Source organism: Plodia interpunctella, chromosome 9, assembly GCF_027563975.2.
Source record: "Plodia interpunctella isolate USDA-ARS_2022_Savannah chromosome 9, ilPloInte3.2, whole genome shotgun sequence".
Taxonomy (NCBI): domain Eukaryota; kingdom Metazoa; phylum Arthropoda; class Insecta; order Lepidoptera; family Pyralidae; genus Plodia; species Plodia interpunctella.
Window position 1 is genome coordinate 7,643,438 of NC_071302.1, and position 25,789 is coordinate 7,669,226.

General features: G+C 32.8%; 3 protein-coding genes across 5 annotated transcripts; 1 reads left to right on the forward strand and 2 right to left on the reverse strand.

Moving 5' to 3' along the window:
- The first annotated feature begins 1,821 nt into the window (after positions 1-1,821).
- Positions 1,822-3,575, forward strand: LOC128672607 (homeobox protein pnx-like). Its single transcript, XM_053749860.2, has 3 exons — positions 1,822-1,979; positions 2,443-2,506; positions 2,845-3,575. Exons 1-3 carry the CDS (start codon positions 1,926-1,928, stop codon positions 3,462-3,464), a joined length of 738 nt encoding a protein of 245 aa, XP_053605835.1. The 5' UTR covers positions 1,822-1,925; the 3' UTR covers positions 3,465-3,575.
- A 375-nt stretch (positions 3,576-3,950) lies between these two features.
- On the reverse strand, positions 3,951-5,780 carry LOC128672606 (zinc finger protein 2-like). 3 transcript variants are annotated; one of them, XM_053749859.1, is made up of 3 exons: positions 5,669-5,780; positions 5,402-5,440; positions 3,951-5,124 (listed from the first exon to the last, which is right to left on the reverse strand). In XM_053749859.1, exon 3 carries the CDS (start codon positions 5,122-5,124, stop codon positions 4,048-4,050), a length of 1,077 nt encoding a protein of 358 aa, XP_053605834.1. In that variant the 5' UTR covers positions 5,402-5,440; positions 5,669-5,780; the 3' UTR covers positions 3,951-4,047. The 3 variants fall into 3 exon arrangements, with proteins under 3 accessions (XP_053605834.1, XP_053605833.1, XP_053605832.1); XM_053749858.1 differs by having other exon boundaries at positions 5,624-5,776; XM_053749857.1 differs by having other exon boundaries at positions 5,402-5,772.
- A 1,713-nt stretch (positions 5,781-7,493) lies between these two features.
- Positions 7,494-8,796, reverse strand: LOC128672680 (homeobox protein Hox-B3a-like). Its single transcript, XM_053749977.1, has 2 exons — positions 8,695-8,796; positions 7,494-8,498 (listed from the first exon to the last, which is right to left on the reverse strand). Exons 1-2 carry the CDS (start codon positions 8,794-8,796, stop codon positions 7,494-7,496), a joined length of 1,107 nt encoding a protein of 368 aa, XP_053605952.1.
- Between the last annotated feature and the right edge of the window lie 16,993 nt (positions 8,797-25,789).

Here is a 25,789-nt window from a genome sequence, read left to right on the forward strand (position 1 = left end):
GTTTACCATAATATGACCGGAGGTGTACCAACGCTATCCTCCAGTTTTCAACAAGCAAACTGTGGCCACATCTCGCAGACTTACTCATCAAACCAATCATTTCAGGTAAATTTATTCTTAACACTTATTGACTACTTCACTATTTTTAATGTTTAAAATATTAATTAACATATTAAATTGGAAATTTTTGTTTCAGGGGCAATCACATCAGCCAATACTTCAAAGTAATTTGGTTCCTCAAGGAAACTTCATCACTACTCAACAGAAACTACACCACCATCAATTTAATTGTAAGTTAGTTATCCATTTTTGATAATATAAATAATGTAAAACGTAAAGGAGATTTTAACATACTTTTTTATTTTCCAGATATCTACAAAAAGACATGTCTGAAAAGCATAAGAAAACGCAAGCGCAAAAGGACCATGTTCACAACTGAACAAGTAGAAGTACTGGAAAAAGTTTTTCAAACTAAACCTTACATTGACCGGGACGACAGGCAAGCTTTGGTAGAAGAATTGCAAATAAATGACAAAGTCATCAAAGTATGGTTTCAAAATCGACGGCTAAAAGCAAAGAGAGAAGCAGAAGAGGCTGCTCAAGAATTATATTCTACAGACGCTGAAGCAATCGAAACTCAACATCAATGTGATGATCTATCATATGTTGAATCTCAGATTAATCGTACAGATAAGTTCGGATATGTTACACTCGACAACAGAGCAGTAAATGGTTTAGTCAATGTCATTGATAATCTATTGTCTCAAACTGACCTTGATTTGAGAGAAGAAAATAATTTTCCAAATGTGTCAGGAGAGTTTAAAGAAGAAACAAATTTGTCAAAAGAATTTAAAGAAGAAAGTAAACGTTGTGACAGTGTTATATATGAACCTATATCTCCAGCATCGTCTGAATGTACCAATAGTGATGAGTCTACAACTTATGTACCGTTTGAGCCTAAAGAGACCTTGCAACGAATTTTCGATATCCAAGAGTTTTTAGTGTTTCATAAAAAAGACTGTACACAAAGATAAATTGTGATTTAGTTCTTTTTGTACAAAAAATATTTTGTAATTTAAATATTTATTCCTGTCTATTTAATTAATAATTATTTCTAAGACCTTATTGTAATAAATTTTATATATATAATGCACGGGTTTTATTGTTTAACTGTAGTTACCTTTCCGAGCCTTTCTGTTACTAGATATAATCTATTGAACGCTGAACCAGCATTATTACTATAAAAATTGGATCTAATATAAAACATATATCAACAATTTATATTGACCATAGAAAAAAACTGCACCTTTGGGGCTTAACATTTTAAAATTGTTATTAATCATTGACACACAAAATAAAAGCAGATAATCAGATAAGCAGAAAAATTTAAAATTAATGAAAACAACTTTTATTTACTACGCATCGTTTGAAAATATAATGCTTTTTCTGAACCATATTCATATAAAGTTAATTAAAACTCTTGTTAACCAACAGCAACATAGAAGATTCATTTATATTCTGTTTCTTTTTATTGATCTATGGATATAACGGACTTTAAAGACCTCTAATCATTACATTATCAAAGAAAAAATTGTGTCCGCATATGCATATTTATTGCTAGTGTGTTGCCTCCTTATAAAAATGTTATACGCGGAAATAATACTTATTAGCAATAGCATAAGAAAAACAAAAGTAATAATAATGAAATAAATTAATGAAAATAATACCATCGAATAAAAATAAACCAATGAAATAACTTATTAGCTAAGACTTGATTAGTCAACCGTTAAAATATTTATACTTCTACCCTACAGTTTAAACTATTATTCATTCATTCGTTCATTGCCTTCACCGTTTTCTGCTGATGTGTACGTTGAAACGAATTTATAAATATTTTTTGAGAAATCAGTGATTAGTTTTCAAAAATGTTTCAAAATATGTTGATGACGGCGTTAACACCTCTTGGAATTACAAATGAGGTATGTTTGTGCAAAATGGAAATTATATTCAGTTTTTGTATCTGAGTACTTAGGACATAAAAATACAATTTTGCGTTTTATTGGTTGGAAGCACGATAAATAAAGCTTTGTGACTTTAATGTTATTATACACTACATATTTGATGATATAAAAAAATAAAATTTCCATAATAAAGATTATGAGACACAATCATATTCGGCCCAGCGCTTTAGCCATGTAAGGGCGAAAAAATATAAATGCGAAATCCTTCGCATTTATAACATGTACTAGTGCAAATTTATTGTTTCATTCAACGAAAAGCAGACGTATAGTTTAGGTACTACCTGAATTTACCAGGGTGATATAAATACCTTGATACACACACTCACGTTACGTATATATGTTAAAGTTGTATATTTTAGGGCCCTTATATATACAAATTCATAACTATTACAAGACTTTACAAGATGTTTTTTCCCAACAGGTTCAACAATGGCAAAATATGCCGTTTACTACCGTATGGCCAGAGCAAAATATAAAAGAAGAAAGTATGTATCCTGTACTGTGTTCCACTTATTTCAATTGGATATTTTGTACATTATTCATTGACTGACAAATAACTGAATATTTGCATATTTATCAATTAGCTTTCAGATTGAAATTATTTCCCAAGTTTATATCATTCCTGAATAAACGTTTGTTTATTCAGATATGATTTTGCTACCTAAATTTGAAGCAGATTTTAGCCGACCTAGCTGAAATTCTACATACACATTTGTATGACAATATTGTAAAAAATAACAAAAAAATAATTTTATCAAACCTACCTACCACGGCTATTTTATCATTTGAGACATTCATACATGCATAAATTCTCCAATTTCAGTAACAGAAGTACCAGTAATAAGAAAAAAGCCGAAGAGAATGCGAACGGCGTACACAACAGAGCAGTTGAAGGTTCTGGAGAAAACTTACAATAGATTTAAATACATCGACGTGAATCACCGGCGGGAACTCGCCGCCACTCTCAACATCGGGGAGAAGAGCATCAAGGTCTGGTTCCAGAACAGGAGGATGAAAGAAAAGAGGACGTCATCAGAATCCAGTTGCGATTCTTCGAGCGAGATATCTCGTGAGATGTCTCCACCGCATGTGGAAACACATAAACCAGCTTTTGATTATTCTAATGCACATAATACTGATAATTTGGAACCTCGATATGAATTCCCCGTGTATCACGTCCAGGCTTATCCTGAACAATTTTATGGTCAAAGCAAAGCTCCAATAACACACTACCCAGAAAACTACCAAAATGTTAAACCTACTACGGATCAGACAGAGTCATTTGTTAAGGAAGGTGGTGTGTATCCTACTCAGTACTATCCCACTTCGGTTGATTACAACAATTCGGAAGGCAACTATGGATATAACAATAATGATGTAACGAGTTCGAATTACTGGTCGCCCAATGGTTTTGATTTAAGCTACTTTCAACCTAATTATTGATTCATACAATTTTAGATAATATGGCTATTAAGAAAACCTAATTTCTTAAATAATATAATTATAACATATAATTTATTAATTAGAATAAGAAAATATTATTAATTTATTGTACATCAAGTACCAGTACTTATTTTTAATGTATTTATTTCAGAGATGTTATTTATAAAATTAAATTATAAATTTTATTTCAAAATGTACTATGTTTAAGGTTTATTGAAAGTGTATGTAAATTATTGTGTGAACTAATGTGGCATAACCTAAAATAAAAAATATTGTATTGAAAAGTAAGAAGGTTTGGTGTTTTGTTTTTATCTACTATGTAATAATTTCTTTTTCAGTCGTAATTTTCTGATGTTTTCTATAATTACTATAGTGTACGTACTTTATTACTATAGGTTACCTAATTTATATTTCGCGAGTCTTATCTTACTATGTTATCTTACTGAAAATGACTTATATAATTGTAAATTTTAATAATAAAAATAATAACAATTAACAAATTATTTTATTATAACAAAAAAAATACATGGTATCTTAACAACAGTCAGCCCAAAATTCAGGCATCGTTATTAACAACTTAATACTAAAACTTGGTATAGTTTTGAAAGGGCACAGCAGTGATTATATATTGGGCATGAGGAGGCTGAGCAGATTCGGATAAATTTATAGGATTTGGTACGTTCAGATGACAGTCGCAATTACAAGATCTCGGTATTGCATGTTCTTGAGGCACAGCTAAGTTTCCCGGTAAATTGTTTGGTATTGTGACCGCTGGGGCACCAGTGGACACAATCGGCATGACATTCAGAGGTTTCCATAGCATATTGCCAGCAGGCATGTACGGGTGGGTATAGTTTGCCACATAAACAGGTTGAAATCCAACATTGTTTGTGGAAACCGTTTTTGGAATACTGTCAAATGCTAACTTGCAATCTTTATTGCATGACAAGTCCTCAGGAACATTTTGTGTGTAATTTTTCTTATCTTCGCATTTATCCAGTTTTATCACGTGCAATGCTGTATCCTCCAATTTGATTTTTTTAGACTGCTGTGTCGTGTGTTGACTGTTATATATTAAATCACTTCTGTATTTTTTGCACAAATCAATAGAGAACTCAGCAGATGATTTGTAACTCGGGGGATTGCTATGTTTCATAACAGGTGATACATTTATGCAGTCCACACTCAAAGCTGATGTTTGCTCATGTTTTGGTGACAATTCTTTGTAAAATTCCTTCTGAACTTCTGCAGATCTGTCCGGCTTGTAGGTTATATTCTTATTATCACTTACATTTTCTGTACCTTCCAATGACGTCAGCAGTGGCAATTCATTGCTTCGTTGATCGTTAGTTGATGGTAGATCTGGTACATTATTTAATGAATCGTTAGTAAATGCGACATTCCTATCTTTATTTTGATCTTCAATTTCTGGTTCTTTGATTACTGTTTCTTTCTTTTCTTTCATTCGTCGATTTTGAAACCAAATCTTGACTGCCCTTTCAGGGATATTCAAAGCACTAGCGACTTCTCTACGATGAGCGTTGCCAATGTATGGAAATTTTTTAAACTCTTTCTCCAGATAATTTACTTGTTCAGTTGTGAATGCGCTTCTATATCTCTTGGCTTTTTTCGAGGAATAACTGTGTTGACGGCTGTCCATCTGAAAATAAAAAAAAAATGAAATAAAATGAACAATATAACATAATAATGAAATTACGAGTATATTAGATCTAATAGGAAGAGTAACTTTCTGAAATATATTTTATTTATTACTTAAATTTTAGATGACGTAGCGACACTTAAGTTACGACGCGTATTTAATTTAAATATTTACAGTTTTGTGTAGATCAGTTGTTAGTTCAGTTGTAGCTATAAACCAATTGACAAATATCACAGTTAAATAGAAATTATAAGGACATCAAAACATAGCTACTTACAATATTAGTGAATTTTCGCCTAAAAACACTTTCTCTGCTCTGAAAATTAGAACTCGATGTAACTTCACTTTGATTTTTCAAATAATTTTGCATAATTAGTAATTAAATAAACAAAAACAAATAAACCGACGAATAATGTAACAGCCATACTAAATGTCGAGCAATGAATAATTCCAATATATACTACGCTCTAAAACATTATTTAATCACTAATAATATTACCAAATCATACACAATTAACTAATTATTGAAGAACAGATACGATACTCGATTAAAATTGTCCTTAATGATGTTTCCCAATGTGATTTTATAATTATCATTATATGAACGCGTTTAGAGTTCTAATGTTAATTGTTTAGACACATTTTTCGCTACCACCACCAATTCATTATTATAAAGTACTTCGTAGGTACTTTTTGTCTTTCAATTGTTGGTGACTAAACTGTTTATTGATATATATAAACAATAAGCAGGTTAGTCACCAACCACCACCAATATAGAAACCTAAAAAAGAAATTAAAATAGGTATTATGAAAATTTTCCGTAACTGACTGAAAATCAAGGAATACCCGAAACGAAATTTGAAATGTAGATTCCTTGAATGTAGAAAAGATAATTTTCCGAAATTACCAAGAAAATGGAAAAAACGCAACTTTCGCAAGCGAACTAAATTCATCAGCAAAAGTTAGTTCTGTAGCAATACGAATAAAAAGTACAATATGTGCGACTATTATGCACTATTTCTAGCTAACCATTGCACCTAGGTCAAGCCCGTATGATAAAGGCTTAGGTCTAGTCGAAGATAAGTGTGATACACCTAGGTGTAACTAGAAAGGCTAAAGGCTTATGGTAAAGGTGTAGCCAATTGAGACCAACTGCACCTAGGTCCAGAGGGTAAAACCAAGATGTAGCCACACTTCGTGGTAACATAAATATAGATTATCCAACAGTCGAATAAGTTACTTGTTAGTAGAGAGGTTTTGCATAAATCTAGGAGTTTTTCTTTAGTTTAAAGTTTTTTTTATTCAAAACCTCCTTAGTAACAATTGACAAGTAATATTCCGACGACCATGCGAAATGGCGACGAAAAAGTAGGTAAGCGCACTCCGGGCTCCGACGCTCAACGACTGGAAGAAACCGGGAAAATGCTCAGATGAGAGAAAGTTACTTAAATACGAAATGCAGTAAAGTAACGAAGGTAGAACTTATTTACAGCATTCGTATTATATTTTATAAAGCTTAATTGTAACATTCAACATAATGTAAATCGTTAAATTCATTATTATACTACGTAAGAGTCAGTTACAATACATTAAAAAATTGCAATGAATGAAATAGAATATTAATTAATAATATCCAACAGAAACAGAATCGTGATTTTTGGCCTGAATATTCAGCTCTAATCTTAAATATTAATAAAAAAAATATACAAAGAAACAACGTTTTATCATTATTTTAATGACCTATTTATATGCATAAAAAGAACTAAATACCTAAAGTTGTGTTTATTGTTTCGGGTAAAAATTGTGGGCCGAAATCGAAACTAGGGCAAAACTTAACAGAATATTCAATTCGACACTAATAAACCTGACATAAATCGATATAAATCAAATCATTGTAAAATTAGATTTTTTCTAATATTAAGAAGAACAAATTAAGATTTTTTTATTTCGTAGATACTTAAAAATATACATTGTTACAAGCAACAGTGACACTATCCGCCGCACAAGCTATTAGAAACAGGGATTACAGCTAATCGGTAATGATGATAACCCAATTAAGGTAGGGTGCCTGCTTATTCAGAAATTTATTTTAAAAACCTAATGTAAATGTCCCACTGTCTTTTAATTTGTTAAAAATGTATAGGTCCTAAAGCTGTGTCCCAACCTGTTCAAAGCTAGATTTAACCAAATAAATTAAAAATTCTATAATTTATAGCTACAATTTATTTTTTGAAGAATTTTCAAATATGTAGTTATTGAAATAAATAGAAATCAATCATAGAAGAAATAAAAATGTTAAATTTAAATATTTTGATCTCATTTATTTACGTTAACAATATTTACAACAAAATAAGTACAGTCTGTTAACATCAAAACTCTTCATCAATTTGCATACTTCGAATCCACGAGAGATCCCAGTTTTGTTCTGGTGCCGAAGTGGGAGCTGGGGGACAACTATCAGGCTGAGAAGTTGACGGCTCTGTGTGTACCGCCTCCAGTTCATTGTACATTGGATACGCTGATGGTTGAACTTGATGCTGTACTTGAAGCTGTAGCTGCTGTCTGCACTGCGCATCATACGCTTCGGCTGAAATATACTCCGAATAGTCATTTACATTAGGAACCAGCTGTGCTGGAACCATTGGCGAAGGAGATGGCTGATAATCAACGTACGTTCCTCGACCGTAGACGTCGTTTGTGACAGTGGCTGGATATTGCTCGTGTATGAGCAATGGCATGGGCACGCTCCCAGACATTCCCAATTCTGGAGAAGATTCCGTTGTGCTCACTTCCTCCGAGTCCTCAAGGCTTTCAGCCCTGTCTTTCTTTTCCTTCATTCTTCGATTTTGAAACCATATTTTGATTGTTCTTTCATTTAAGTGAAGAATTTCTGAAAGTTCAATTCGTCGCGTGCGGTCCAAATAACGAGTTCTTGCGTATTCTTGCTCCAATTCCATCATTTGCTGGCTGGTGAAGGCGGTGCGGTTTCGTTTCTGTTTCTTAACTCCGTTGATAGATTTAGTTGGTGTAACCCATGACGTGGGCCTGGATAGATACCGTGGGTTGGCGGCATTGATATAACCATTTGCATTGGTGATCATATTCATCCCGTTTGATCGTATCATCACATTGCTCACATTATGATTTGGAATGTTGAGTGCCCTCATCCCGTTAAGTAGTCCGTTAGGTAGACCAGCGTTTGCGTTTTGTTGTGTTGCGTTTCTGTCATATGATCCAGCTGTGTTGCTAGGCATATAGTTAATACCATTAACACCATTTGTTCCATTAGTAGGTAAACCATTAGGAGGATGGTAAGCAGGCGGAGACCCGTTTGTAGGTGGATTCTGGGGAGACAACTCGTAGAGATCCGATTCCTGTAAGCAAAAAAAAAAAATACGGTTATGATAAAAATAATTATAACCAATCACCCTATTATATAAAAGACGTTTTTAAAAGTAGTTTTTATTTATTTATTTAAAATTTAATGCAGTAATGTCATAATTAAACAAACATAATCATATAACAACATAATTAGTTGAAAGGTGATAAATTATTTAAAATGAATCCTACCATAACAGTCTGTGGGATATTGGGACTGGGTTCTTGCACCCACTGGTGGTCGCTGGTGTCGCAGTAAACCACATCGGAGACGATGGACTTCGGTACAGACATGTTTGTTGGTAGTTGTGTTTGCCAAGAAAGCTAGAGTACCAATAATGTTGGCCCAAGACAAACATGCCTTTATATCCGTCCTTTTTGCTATTAATTAGCGAAAGAAAGCTCCTTTAATTAGGTAATTAACAAATGTGTCATATTTCTACAAAACAATATGAGCTTATATTGTACTAATGTACTAATGTGCTAACCGAATGTTTTTTGAATTTTTTAATGAAAATTCAAAAACATTCGGTTAGCGTTGTGTAATTCTAGTGAATGATAAATTGCGACCAAACTCGGGCTCTGATACTCAACGGCTGAGGAAGGAACAAGGAAAACGTTTGCGTTAGAGAGAATAAAATGTCAACAAACAATATTTAATACCATTGTTTAAGATTCATAATTTGTAACAATATTATAGATATGATTTCAATGTTAAAACATAAAAAGTAACATTCTGTGTACGAGATATTATAAATTTTCAAAGTTTTATGGTATTTTGAAATTTACTGGTTAATCTAAACATTACTTTAAATAGATATTAAATTAATACTAACCTTCTGAATAGTAACCAAATATTAGTTAATAATATTGTAAAAAAAAACTGATACATATTTTTTTTACAATATTAATAATAATTCATATAGATAATGCAAATAGATAATTCCATTCCTCTTGGCGATCATGTTTTTAACTACATTTTACTTTAACTACGACTTGTGTATGTATAATTCTCTTTTGAGTACCAAATCTACAAAAATAATTATGCTTTCAAAATTAAATATTAGGTAATTTAAACCTCTGTAAATCATAATTTCTCAGGTAGACTATAAATGCCTAAAATGAGATCGGGAATGTGCCGCAGAGTAATTTATACCGTGTACCTTGCTAATTACTAGAGTTTAATTGTACTATTATGTGTTCATAAACTAAATGGCAAAAATTACAAATTGGCTAAAATTACAAACTTTGTTTACATGTGGCCTGTTATTATTTGCGATTATTATATTCTATAACGCTTTCAACTATTTTATACAATGACTCGAGTCAACAGAAAAGATACGTCTGTTTTATATACGTGACTATATATTTTTAAATTTTATATGGGGAGGGATAATTTGTTTTGAGTTAAGTCTTTCAACATCTTTTAACTACCAAACACTTTATTGAAGAAATTTCAACGAAAGAACTGATGCAACGGAACACTGACATCTACCAGCGTAATTTGAAACCAAAAAGTAAGCCAGGCCTGACAGCAGCTTTCTCCTGAAAAGTAGGTTTCCTTTTTCTTATGAACACTGAAAATGTATGAACAAGTAGAAATTATTAAACAGACGAATTGGACAAAAATCCTGCTATTGGAAAATTTTGCTTTATTGTATTAATATATGTAATAAATACAATGGTTTTGCTGTTGTGTCGAATAATCAGAGGTGCACACACATGGCTTTTTTACGTTTGATAGAACCTACCACTTTTTACGTTTTAGTTATATTATACTACGTTACGGTAGATGGCGCAAGCGGTCCTGTTTGACGGTCTCCTATGGTCTCATACAAAGCTACGAATATTGATAATAGTCTATGAATACTTTGAAATAATAAATCCTAGAATACATAACGTTCTTGATATATACATATGTAATAGTCCACTATAAATAGTGGATACCTATACACTATTAATTAGTTAATTATCATCCCTAGTCATATGAACTCGATAAGATGTTGCAAATAAACGATTTTAATTATTTCTAAACCTATTCGCTAGACATGGAGTACAAATATATTTTAATTAATAATTAAATCTTGCACACTATATCGACGCCAATGAATGAACATTGCGTATATATTAGATTTTATTTATTATATTGAAAAACGAATACCGAATCGGCCTAATTTGAACTGTATCGCGATAATATGTATCCGGCCATAGGATATTCACAAACATTATTCATATAAAAAATTATACGTCACGATTATAAAGTCAAAAATGTATGAATAAAAAAAAAGATGTGATAATAAATTAACGTGATTTAGTAACTATTTAAAAACGATTATATATATTTTTATTTCTCATAGTGAATAATACGGAAAATACTGAATCTGCAAAGTATATACATTTATATTATGTAACAGTACATATAGTTATATCAAGAGGACGCTAACAAAATACATGGAAATGATTGCGGCGTCTCCGCTGACGAATGCTGTGTATTTCGTCGACGTACTTCTACTGTGGCCTATGCTCGAGTTTGCTTATATTGAATAAACGTGAGTTGAATAGTGAAATAGGGCTGTCGCGCCGAATTCTGAAATATTATTGTATTTTATTTATTTTTTATTAAAATATAACATCACAGATTATATAATCTGTAACAACGATCTTTTCTCCTATTTTGACGACCTCGGTGGCGAAGTGGTAAAGTCTTGGATGTTTATCTATATATGTATTTGTTATAAAATATAGTATCGTTGAGTTAGTATCCCATAACACAAGTATAGAACTTACTTTGGGGCTAGCTCAATCTGTGTGATTTGTCCTAATATATTTATTTATTATTTGTTTATTTATTTACAATTCTATTAATAAAGTTCTTTATTTTTCTGTTCGTCATTCAAATGTGTCGTTCCACAGGTCTTTACCTGTACCCATACAAAATTGACCATACGATACCTTTGTATCGTATGGTCTTTTATAAACGCATATTTTTCTTATATAAAACATAAAAGCGAATACAAAAATACCATCCATACATCCCGTGAACCATCACAAATATTTATTTAATCAATGGTTTTCCTCTATCCTCTAATTTTATTTTCATTTATGTTAATAAACCATTTTTATGATTACTTGTTATACAGGTATCTATATTTCAAAGAGTATACAATGGTAAGTCTAAATAAAAACTATATTTGTACAAATAGGGGCGGGGTTTACAGATCAACAATAACCTACAGCTGTCAATCAACATTAGTAAAGGGGATAATCCTTATCTTCCGTCACCAATTCAAAAGAAATATTGGTGTAGTACGTATTATATTTTGGTCCCAATAACAATAGACCGATCTACTAATCACTTTGTTTACTACTTTTATCACTGTTATTTTTTCTTCTTAAATACTCTTAATTTGTTTACTCACTTTTGAGTTCTGATATTGTTGTATAGCTGTGATATTCTGTTGTTGTCGTCTAATGCGTAAGGTTTTGTCTTAATTATTTTACAAAACTTTTTATCAACATGTTGACATGCTTAAAACCTAGGTATTTCAATGGCATGGTCAATAGTTAAGTTTGAAAGTGTAAAATGTAAAAATACTGCTGTTCAATTATTATATTAAGTACCTTATAAGAATTCTATATTTAATACTATCATTAAATAAAGACAGTCGCTTAATTAATAGTCGTATGTTAATGTTCATTGCCTGGTGACTAATTTGCAAATATGCTTTAATTTGTCACCACTTAAGTATTTACTTTTTAATTTTTCTAATACTCGTAATGTAACTAATAAATCTGTATTGTCTGTCTATTAAAGTGCACTGTATAACTTAGACTGAAAATAATTACGTTATGGGATATCTGTCATTGTATTTATACCTTAATATTTTATACCTTTTAAGAATGTATTCAATAGAAAAACACACTTAAAACTGAGATGAATTTTCTCGACTTAAAACTTCTATGAGATTGTGTTATAAAATCTATGGTAGCGGCAACCCTGAGCGCAAGCCGCCGCCGGAGATCATCAATCATCGCCGCAAGACAATCACAACCGGTGGCACATCTGCCACGTTCATCGCGACGCGACGGGGATTTTAGTGTGTCGTCATCGACTCGAATCGATATCGATGGTTTTTAATAATGTTGGTAGTTTTCGATTCCAAATTTAGTACTTTTACTAATGTGTCTGTCGCTTTACATCACTAACGTAACAGAATATAATATTAAGTAATCATCGCAGAAGGGGTAAACCCAAGAAGTGCTTGCTTTATGTCGTCAAGGATGACATGTGTGTCAATGGTCTGGCAACTAGGAATGCCCACGACAATCATGCGAAATAGAGACGAAAAAGTAGAAAAGCGGAAGAAACAGGCAACTGTGGAAGAAACCGGAAAAATGCTCAGATGAGAGAGAGATACAGTATCACGTCTTTTTCCCTTACGAGGTAGATAGAGGCCATGTTTAGCTATATGATTAAATTAAATATGAATATAGTGATGAATAAGTGTTCAATTTTGTATTTATATTTGAGTATGCTAAAAATTTGATTACCTAAATGGGTTCATGAGGTATTTATTTTGACTTGAACTTTGCTTCCAACTTTTACCTTTTATTTGGGTTGTAAAAATAACTAATTTACCGAATAATTGTTATTATTATGAATTGCTAATCTCTACAGTTTCATGCTATTACATTTTAAAATAAGATCTTTATAATTATATTATTAGGTTCTATTATTTTCATCGATAAAATTGTGTGTGGGCCGTCACTATCAAATATATCGTATCGATATGCGTCGATTCATTTCGAGAGAACAAGTTTGTAATTTAAAAGGCAAAATTTGCGACAACGCGTGTACATGTTTAGATAGGTACCTTTCATTGTTTTTAAACTAGTAAACTTAAAAAAATATCATGATTTCGATGAGAACTCCTTTTTTTGAAGTAGGTTAACAATGAAATTGTCACACATTTTTATTACATTTTAGATACTTCACTCGTAACCGAATTAGTTATATGACTCGTATGTATTTTATTATCAGTGTATGATTTTATGAGAAGTACTAAAAGTACAACATACAAAGATAATTAAATTAGAACGAAACCACTAATAATATCAGAAAGGAACTATAAGAAGTAGCGATTAATATTTATCATGATATAAGAATATCTGATATATTGCAAATGGCCGCTTGCTGGTGATTACGAAAATATTTTAATAAGACTCAACCCTTCGTAGGCGCGACTTTTAATCTCGGCTGTTCACCTTGTTATTTTCTCGTAAAAAATCGCTTTCCATATTTCACTAGTGGAAAATTGTAATATCGCGGCGCCCGCGTCTTAATAAACATTTTTTTTCGTCATATGAAAATGACGTTCGGGCGTCACGTGTGACATTGATGAAAAAATATAAAAGAAATGGCGGGCTTTGGAGACGAGCACCCCGCAATCCACTCTTATTTTCCTCTTCCTTGTTTTTTAAACGATTTATACTGTCTTTTTATATTCCACGAGAAATTGGTATGGATAATATAAACGATCAAATCCTCTCTTGTAGAAATTATTTTAAAGATTAAAAGAACCGACGGGTTAACTAAATGTTGAATTTAAAAATATTTATTATTTATTATAATATTACATTTCATTTAAGTTAACCAAATACATTTTCTAATAATAATTATAGCTACGTGAATTTTATATGATTCACAATTTTTTATTGGTTAAACTAATCATACTTATTATATTACCTATTCACACAAACAATATTAATTACGTAATAAATTGGTTTTAATTTAAAATTCGATTACTTGATCGACCCGAGTATGAAGCTAATTATGAAATGACGACTCTCAGAAAAAAAATTAAGTAATTGCTAAAAATTCAATTGATTAGTAATAGCAAAATTATTTATTGGTTATTTTTAGTCAATGATCTAATAGTACAAGTAACGTATCATTAGTAAATATACAATTTATTAAATATGCAATACTTACTGCCTTTTTTGAACCATGAATATTTCCGTAATTGTTGAAAGTAAGAATAATTAGGATGCATTGATATTTCCCAAGATTATGATATGTAGGTACTTTAGTACATGTTATTCAAAATACTGTTAGAATTCCGAATCCCAACTAGGTAAAAAGCGCAGTTATTATGAAGGACATAACAGGTTGTATATGCAATTTGAAGCGGTAGTGGTGTAATAGTTAAGACGCCCGCCTGTGGACCGAAAGGTCCCAGGTAAGGTATAGTAGATTTCATCGACCACCACTTGCTTCCGGTGAAGGAAAAACGTCATGAGGAAACCTGCACACTGGTTGATTATTAACTTGTTTGTGCAATGGAGAAGGCATTGGCAAACCACTCAATTAATAGTGCCAAGATAGTCGTTGTGAGTGTTTCATTCCACGTAATAACCACGACCCTCGCAGCCATGAGGAGAACGACAATGAAGATATCCAATTTACTTTATCATACTTGTACAGGGCTATGACGAAGGCTGAGGTTAGCGCAAAAAATAACCTTAAAATTTTGAAGATTAGGCTTTGATTTTACAACCGCTTGCCTGACGTCAACCCCCCTTGAGAATGCTTTTGTTGCCTATCAACTGACTAGGCTATGTGTTCCTTCATCGCCTTACACATTGCCATGCGATACATTTCGTACAAAATCGCGACATATAACAATATTGTGGTTTCCCAAACCGTCGTATAATAAAGTAAGCCCATCTCAGATGGAGTTGACAAATGAGCGTCGTTATTTGACGGCCGCTATCGAACCGCTGTCGACATGTTGTTGTCTTTTGTTTTATTAAACCCACCCCACTGGGTTTATGGTTATGATAATATAACACACATGTAATAGACGGAAATAAAATAAAATTGTTTCATTTTGAAGTAAGTCAGCTGACTTAAGTGATAGCGCAAAGAAGAACTAGTACATATTCCAAAATCTATTTTTTATCGGTTATCAACGAGAAGCAAATGTTAAAATATTATTTACAAAAAATATAATAAAAAAAATAGGATGAAAGAATCATTACATCCAGTATTGTTTACGGAATGCGCTAACAAGACAGCACAAAGACGACAAAAATTAAAAAAAAAATGGCTTCTATTAGTCTCTTAAAGATCTCCAATAATATTTTTTCTTTAATATCTCCTATGTACAGACATGGCCTACTTACAGTTTTATTATATGTATGGATAATGTGATTAAACAGTATGACTAAGAAGATTTGCGGACAAAATCCTGTATATTCATTAAAGTATATTCATCAAATGATCGGTTCTCCGAAGCCACAAAGGCGAGTAAAGGAAACAGGGAAATCTCGCTCGCTATAAATCATACGACGGATACACTCCTGCTCAAGGGGTTGCTTTAAATGCTCGCTTTTATATCTTTCGCGTGTTTATTTTAAATAACATGATTATATCGTGTTTATTTAGGAGGGAAAGTGAAACGTTTAACAAAAAAAAATATTTTTTTATATTAATTTGTAAGAATTTGAATAGATGAAAAGAGGCAGGTTCTATTAGATATGAGTACAATATATGCAAGGGATTTGTTTTGGTTGACTTGTTACTAATTCTTCAGCAGCTCCAACAGCATTAACCTATGTTTGACCTCAGTTCAACTACCTATATTAATTCCAAATTTCATCAAAATCGCTCCAGCAGCGGTTTAGCCGTATAACCGTTAGAGCCACACTGTTACACTTTCACATTTATAATATTAGTATGGATATTTTTTTTCTACTAGATATATGGATACATACCTATTATAATCTATTTCCTTTATCGCCGCATCTCGAGTTGCATTCTAGGCCATGACCCCGAAATTCGTCGTCTGCGTCAAAATAATGCAAAAAAGTAGCGACAATTATAACGAATTTAATCAGTATAAAATTATGAAATTGAAGAGTTAACTAGTTAAGTAAATAACTTATTATTGGTAAGTAATGAAACCTAAGTAATTTGCTAATTAGTTAAATGGCGATGATGATTCAACATTACCTTTAATATTAACTTATATTAACTTGGAGCAATTAAAATATTGGAAGTCTAATTATGCGAAATAGTACTAATAACAGCTTGGTAATCATTACATTTAATTATGTTCAATTCTCGACAATCCGCAATAGGCTCCATTGCGCAGGCATCTTCGATTGCTTAAATATTTTTGATTATTTTTTGTTGGTGAGCCCGCGTTTTTTTTGTTTTTGATGGGTCATGGCCCATATGGATGAGTAAGGAAGGTCTGTACCTAGGCCTAGCAGTGAGGACGTTTAAATGGCTGATGACAATGATGTTCATTTCGATTTCTTAACAAATAAATTACAATTAAGAATCTTTTTTATTGTCTAAGTAGTAAAAATATATATTAATGTATTGTAAATGAAGCGCACGTGTTATTTGTGAACTAGATATAAAAGCACTAGTAAATTTTGATTTTAACCTAAATACAACAAAGTACGCCATGTTATCGGCGGCGGCGCGCAGGTTAAAGTTTAACGTCAAAGTTTACTGATGCAACCCACTCTAAACTTTCATCTTGTACCAAAAATAATAGAAAACACGTCATTTCATATGCACTATCACAAGTAGCTTTTATAACAACTTGATAAAATTTACTGCCTTGTGGACCTTTACAGAGTTGATATTGCACCCTAAATAGCTGAATACTTGTTATTTATTTATTATGCTGTAATGTTTTACAAATACGCGTTGAACGCGTGTGTGTTAAAATAGGCGTTATCGACGCACTTGAATAGTTTGTATTACAATATTTAAAAAGTCAATCAAATGTTGAAGTATCTACTAATTATACACATTTCTATAATTAATATACAATTTAAGACTTAAATAAGGTAAGTTATTTGATTAGCTAAGCTTACTACGGTAAATACATTTTTATCGGAATGTTATTTCTTATTAGGTACTTATGTTCAAAAATATTTATTGTTTTAATTTCTTTTAAATTTTAGTTAAGACTTTTTCAGAGTTTCTGGTGAATACAAGACATATTTGATAAATATACAATTTTGATCATCGCAGAATAACGTAAATAATATCATTTTTATTTATACCAGTCCAGTGAAAATAGTTTTAGGCAGTAAGTATATTCATATTTTGTATCTCCAACGAGTCCTAAACTTAATTAAACTCGAATTCACCCAATACTTTTTAAACAGTTGACTGGAAATGTCCTTCATTGTTGACAAATAACGATAATCATGTTTGTTGGTTTGTAATAACTTTATTGCACGAAAACAAGTACATTACAATACAATGGCGGACTTGTCCCATGTAGGGATCTCTTACAGTATACCGGCTATAGGTTGAAAGGACATGTATATTCGACGACCTCGGGGCCCAGTGGTAAAGTGCTTGCCTCTGAACCGAGAGGTCCCGGGTTCGATCCCCGGTCGGGTCATGATGGAAAATGATCTTTTTCTGATTAACCCGGGTCTTGGATGTTTATATGTATTTGTTATAAATATAGTATCGATTGTTATAAATGTAGTCTCGAACTTACTTTGAGGCTAGATCAATCTGAGTGATTTGTCCTAATATATTTATATATTCTTATTTATCCAGTCTTGAACTACACGATTGAAACTTTGTCACACACAGACAGCTCTATAGAGATCCCGCATCGATGATTAGTATCCTTGTAAACCGTCGGGCGCGGAGAGCTCTTGATAAATAGTCAGTTGCTGGCGATAGGCCAACCTCGCGGAATAATCAAATTTAGCTCCGGTGACTTCAAATTCCACCGTGTATTTTATGGATTTTACTCCCCTAACAAGCTGCTGTAGGGTTACGTCGCGGTTGAATTAAATCGTTGATAAAGACCCGACATGCTCTCTTATTTCCTGTTGAAGTGGAGACGTCGATTCTTGCGTAATAGCACTTTATCTAGTCCATTTGGTTTTTTAAATGGCTGGTGTATCTTGTTAGAATACAAGTGCGATGGTAAACTCATTCTGTGAAAATATGTTTATGGCTGCTATTATGTTTTCTTTACTACGAATGAGATATACCTAATTGTATTGGTCGAATGTTCTATTTACGAGTATGCGTTCATTTAAATAAATTGCTGCATCTATTAACAGAGATACAAACTTTATTAATTCCTGTTAAGATTTTCTAATAAGAATTCTTATTGGAAACATAATGTTGAAGGCAAAATGGAAAATTATTCAACTTTCCCACATCAATAGTGACGATGTGTTTATGCCGAAGTTCACTGGGCTCGTGTTGGGCTAACAATCTTTATAAATAAAGCAAGCCCATTGCCTATTCATGACCGGGCAGAATTTGCCCCCCTCCCGCTGTCAGTCGCCCCCGTATCAAGCAAGCCCCTTCATGTCAAATACTCCGCGCCCCGCGTCTGTCAAACTCTTCGCCAGTTTGACAAGGACCTCCCCAACCCGCGGGGCGGTGGAGTGCCACCTTTATAGAGGCTACATTCATAAAAATTTACTCTATGTCGATCGCTTTTAAGGTTGAATTTTGGGTGAATATTGTAATCCACCCGTTGCTGTCAGGAGTCTAGGTGCAGGCGCCACGTCGAATGATGGATGACGTCAGGGAAGGTCGGCAGCATCACGCGTCATTCATGTGTACACAGGCGTAAGGGATACGTTTTTCGCGTGACGATATAATATTGGTGATATGCAAATTTGCTGTCGGCCGAATGTCGAACGCTGTAGACAATGCTCGCAGTTCCGATGTTTGCACGTGCCAAAATTGGAAAAATTGAAGAGTTTTATATTGCTAGCGCATATTTTATTGTTTTGCAGTTATCAAACTGCAATAGATGAGGAAACAACGCCTCTACATGAACAGCATTACTATCAAACCTCAGTATGGTTATAACGATGAATTTTAAAAAATTTGTGAAATTTCATTTAGGAAATATCGTGAGATCTTATAACAGCATCATTGAGATGGTGATTCGCCGACACGGAGCACGATTCCCCTCACTACGTCTAATGTATACTTTATGAAAATTAAATATTTCACTCGCAGCGGCTTTGAGATGTTCGCGGAGCAGGGATTACAACAAATTTGCATTATTTAATGGATACGCAGCGTGAGGATTTGTCACGAACTTCACTCGTACAGCCCCGAGAACTGAATTTGATTGATCGTCGCGCGCCTCGCTAGCACCACTATAATCAGTACATTCAACCATGTTTTCCTAACTAAATATTTTCCGCTTCACCGGTAAGTCTGTCTGTTTGGCATTTTACATTTTTCCCTTCTTTATTTTTTCATGAATAAAACAACAGATTTCTACTTCCGCAGGCAACTTCTCCCTCCACCTTCGATTTATTCGTCGGATAAAGAAAACTTCTTTTAAAAATGTAGGTAAAGTTCCCTTTAATATTTTCCGTCTGTTAGCTATCTCGCGCCTTGCCGTTCAAATTATGTGCATTTTAAAATTGTGTTTCTGTTTTTATTTAAGTTTTTATATTTAACGATAGGAACAAACAAAACGACTTATTTTTTTCTGCCATAGTTCGTGCCATAGATAGTATACTTTTTGTATTGCAATATGTTAGAAACTTCGTGTTTCAGTTTCATTATGAGTACTTAATTGTTACATATTTACTCCGGTGTGTAACTCTTGTGGGAATTTTGGACGTAATTATTGAATTTGACAAATATTCGGTACATGAATTTTATTCTCCCAAACTTTAAAATCGAAATGTTTAATGTATAATTTGATCTTCATTTCTAAATAATCCCTCTAATTTCTGCCACACCTCTCCATATTTAATTTTATTCCATTTTTCAATTTTTTTTTCTTATTTTTTTAGCAACGCTGCGACCCCCCAGTGCGCACAAGCCTCGGAATTATCCTTGAATCATCTTTTAGCCACGCTCTCGGTACGCTTCTAGTAGTGTTCTCAGCTTATTTACAATTCTAACGTCTTTACATCTATTGACATTTTCAGAAAACCATATTTACCTATATTGTAATTTAAGTTAATTTTTAGCGTAAATAATAATAAATTTTGCCGTTTAAGTCATAGTTAAATTTCCAATAAGACATAATAAATACATATTCTAATAAGTATGTAATTCGGTAACAATTTTACGTCATATTTACAACTATGAAAATTCCAATATAAGCGTTTCTAAACTTCTGCAAACTCTTCAGCTCGCCTAAGAACAAAGTATACAGTCGAAAAGAAAGGATAGAAGTTAAAATAAAAGTATAGTAGTTATTGTAAAACCCATACAAGTGCAATCCGATACGATCGGCGATCGATCACGCGGCTGACGCGGGTGACACTTGTTAGATACAGCGCGCAATTTAAATTTAAATCCTAGGAAAGCCCGCGCCCTTCTCTATTATCCCTTTATGCGAAAAGTTCAAGAGACCTTTTTTCTCTGAGAATATGAAAATATTCTAATAACTCATTTATATTGATTTGCGTGTGGTCTGAGGGCCCACTTCTTGAAATTCTATAAAAATATGTACAGATTTAAATAAATATATTTTTAACGCCCAAACGTAAACGAGAGTATTTCAGTTTGACCCTATAGCTCATTTGTGTTGTATAGATTTAAACAATTATATTTTTAATACCAGGTAAACAGAGTGTGTTTAAGTTTGACACAATTTTATTGTATAACAAAATGAATTAATTGATTATGATCTAGTTTTTTGTGCATGTGAAAGGTGATTTAATCGAAAGTATATTTTCTTACGTAAACTTATTATTTTACTATTGTAAAAATATCCGCGAAAATGGCTCCTTATGTGTATGTATCAAAACTTTAGATTTTATTTCTTGTATAAGACGTAAATTAAATAACTATAAGTACCAAATACCTGACTTCGATATCGATTTGAAACATTATTCTTAATTTGGCTACTATTATGGAAAAACATGTGGTTAAACTTTATCGAATGGCTAAGGCAAGGACACTCGTATTAATGTGACTTCAAGCATTTTAATGCTACGACCGTTTGAAACCACAATAATAAAATTAACATTATTATAGTAAATAATGTTTTTATCGTTTGTAGTAACTTTTCATAGCTTAATTTTGTTTTGCGGTTAACTGACACTGGCAACCTTGAAACGTTGTTGTTTTTAACAATACCTGCAAAACCTCTCAACACTATAACTCTAAAACTCTTTTGGTTGATATTCGTTTGTCAAACTTCGTAATATATCTTGTCCATATTTGAGGTTATTAAATTCAGTACTACAGTACTATTTTTACAGTACTTACTTAATCAGGAATATGTCAAGTTCAGAAATTATTATTACTTTCATGAGAGTAAAAGAAATCGATGACCAGACCACCATATTGCCTAAAGGCATCTAGCTTTTTATTCGAGGAATACATTTGTACCGCACAAGTCTCCGACTGAAACACTTACCCACGTATTCGAATCGTAAGCCCTATCATCGTGCGCCAAGGTGCACGATGTTTTTGTGTCCAAATGGCTAAATAATGACAGCCGTACGGGCCTCACCGCTGGGTATTACACGTACCCTATGCTAATGCCGGCATGAATATTTATAACAGTTGCACAGAAAAAAACAATAACACACGAAAAATTATCCTGCCGACGCATGCGAATTATGCTGTCTTTTTCAGTAAATGGCGAATGAATTGATGATTTTTTTAAACGTTTTACTATAGCTTACTCTTAAGCCGTGTTTACTTCAATTTAAATAATTTTGCTTTTGAGTTACTCCATTAAATATATTAACAAATACTGTGGTCAACAGCAACCATCGCAAATTTTGGAAATGCTATTTATTTTCATAGATTACTTAAACGGTTAAATTAACTTTATCAGTTAAATTTCAGAAAATTCAAAGTAAACCTTAATTAGAATATTATTTTATAAGAATTACCATAAGTTTGTATTGTAAAAATGAATTAAACTTAACTCAGGCTTTTTTCGTAAAAAAGTCTCGAAACAACTGAATTAATAAAAGAAAATCCTCAGACCGTGGGGTGAGGGAAATTATAATCCTTTCTTTTAAAATGCAATGAGGTGGTTGTTAAAACGTTGGGGATATTTAGAATGCTCCCTCGCAATTAGTGATTCGAGTGAAATTAAAACAATGAAAAAGATAGGGCATGGCGGCTGGGCACGCAACGGGAGCTGGATGAATGGACCTTCTGGCTCTTGGCACAGAACACCCTCGGCACAGAAGTAAAATCCTGTCAACAATACCTAAGTCAGTTTTCTCTATTTACTCAAATACGAAAAAAAAATTAAAAACAAAGTCCACAACAAAGGAGTACCTATTACAATTTGATTCCAATCAGATCCGGATTTATGATTTTTTGTCTATTGACAAAATTAATATTTTTAGTGAATTGATTTATGTATTACATTTGAACCAAAGTATGAACAATTTTTAGGATGATGAAGTTTTCCCACGAATACAATAATGATCATTAAGACGATAAGATCGATCCATGCAGATGAAAATTTCTGCATTTGTTTAGAATGTAATTTTCTAACTTTATTTCTGTACACTGTATAATTTCGATTCTCCTGGTTCTTGGGAAAAGGTCGTGCCATCCGCTCATTTACTGCAGTTTCATTGTCGGGAACTTTGCTTTTGTGGAGCTTTAAAAGGATTCTTATTGGATTTATTGTGATACCTTTGCGGTGAATTTATGCATTTTCATTATATGTTTTTATATATATTGAATTTATGTTATGCACACAAAACGAATTAGAAATAAAAAATACGCTAACGCATACTTTATAAATTAAGTTTATATAAATAGTTACACAGCAGATAATAACATTGCATATCTCACAATATAAGCATTATCTAAAATTCCCACGAAGACACAAATCTAAACTTAATACTTGTCATTCATGTAGACACCTTGATTTTGCACATATTAAGAGTGGGTTGCACCAGTCAACTTTAACGTTAACATAAACCTGCGCAGAAAAGCGTACACCATTTTGTTTAGACGTCTGCGGCGCGCTGGTCGAAGTCAACGTCAAAGTTAACTGGTGTAGAACTCACGCTATGTACCTATTATTAACCGTATGACTGTGGTTATAGCTATAAGTATCCTTTTGTTAAATCGAAAGTGCAGCGCGTAGGTTTTACATGATATAGTGATAATGAAATTGTTATGTTAGATTAATATATAAAATTCAAATAAATAAAGTGTAGGTTAATATTATATACTACACTAGATCCATTCGAAACTTGCATCCAAGATATAGAGAGTAGAGTAGATACTTTGTTAGGTTATAAGTACATGTGTCTATCTAGTAGCCCTTTTGCATTCGCCAAAGTTCGCCGTCTCCGTTATCAGGCCAAGGGTGGGTTTACGAGCAATCAACGCCCGATACCGTGTGACGTCACTGCCGCTTCCGGTTCCTCATCAAATAAGCCTCTGACTGAGATAGCAGCTTATGTAATACAGATAATATAGATATCAAGAGTGTGGAGTTACAAAGCCGGTGCGGGTCAGACATTTTCTTAAGTCTCTTAAAAGTCACACATTTTCGTAAATAAGTTCCTACCTACAATCAAAACTATAAATGGGTGGATATTACAATATAAATTTATCTTTTTTATATAAAAGAAATAGCCGATTTGCATTGTTTCATGCAAAAAATAAAAAAAATAATAAAAATAAATGAATGTATCTTATTTGTTTGTAGTAATTTTTATATATGTATGTTTTTAATTTTGTCTCTTTCATCTGAGAGTTTTTCCTGTAGCTGCCACAGCCGTTGAGCGTCGGAGAATCCGCTGGATCACCAGGATCCGCTGAGACGAACCAAAATATTTTTTTATTTCTTCATTTTATACAGTGAACATTTTAATTAGATAGATGTTTGAAATCGGAAATGAGCTCGACAATGAGGATTTACGATCTCACACCTTCATTGGTGTTAAATCCTTGTAAGATAAATTGCACAAATCTGGAGATCATTTCCCTTTGTCCTGCGGTTGGAGAGCCTGCCGCCGAAGCGATGAGTGACGTTTAGTGACGTCATCATCTCCCTGCGGCTCCCAGTGACATTGTTCTGTCCTCGCGGGATATGTGTAGTACTGATACGGTGCATTGGCGCGGATAAATTTATTCATCGTCAAAGAATCCTTCCTCAATTCTTCGAAGTCTTAAGTACATGATACTTAACCAAAATATTATGTTCAGATAACTTTAGCTCTAAGTACAAAAGTTAAATCTGTCTAGCTTATGAAATGAAATTTTTTAATTTGTAAATTTATCTTTGTGCGCGTGAAAAAATCGCATTTTTACGATACGTAATTCTCAGCAAATCCTAATGAAGTCCAAGTTTGTCGATCAGTTACGGGAATGAAATAATCCTATACGGAATTTTTAATGACAATTTTAAAAAATTTATCTTTTTCTCGTACATTTTACCTACAATATTGATAATTGTGATGAGCACCATCTAAAGCCTTATTTATATCATAAAATTAGACAACACAAACAAATTCTATAAAATACACTATATGTACATATTAAAGGTTTTTTCAAGCCCCGTTTTTAAATATATAAATTGTGGAATGAGCATAATAAGATAGGAAATCTACACCATTCCACAGCAACCACACCAGACGTCACGGTTGGAAGTGTAGCGTCATTTATCAAACGCGGCGCGCCGCGAGCGTCGGCAACCAGCTCTTGCTCTCCACCAAATACCTTACAACCATTTACATGTTAAACTTTATATTTAACAAGACCTGTCTGGTATTTACTTTCTAAATTTAAAAATTGCTCTAGAATGCACTTCGTTTCACTTTTTTTTTTTTCAATTTAATACTGTTGGCCAGTGATTCGTTTGAAAAAAATCGTCTTGGTCATGTTGCAGATGAATATGATTTATCAAAATCACAAATGATATAATTAAAAAAAAACAACTTATATTATACCTTGGCTATAAATACACAGGTCATTTAAATCATAATTATAGCTAAACAGGCTGTTTTTATCCATTATTCTATCATATAAATATATAGAGTTATTTTCAATTCCAGTTATCTGATCAAATATTTTACGGATGACATCGCAACATCAAAACGAGCGCAATAAAGACATTGAAAATAATTGTTTTAATGGTCCGCTATTACATGAATTGTCATGATATCTTCTTTTATTTAAAACAACATTATGCCCGCGGCTGCTGCTGTAGTTTCCGGGAGATTTTATCGAAAAAGCACTGTATCATTGCGAGATAATAATGGCGGATGACAGCGTATTATTTGAGGTTATTCATTCCCACATTCAGCC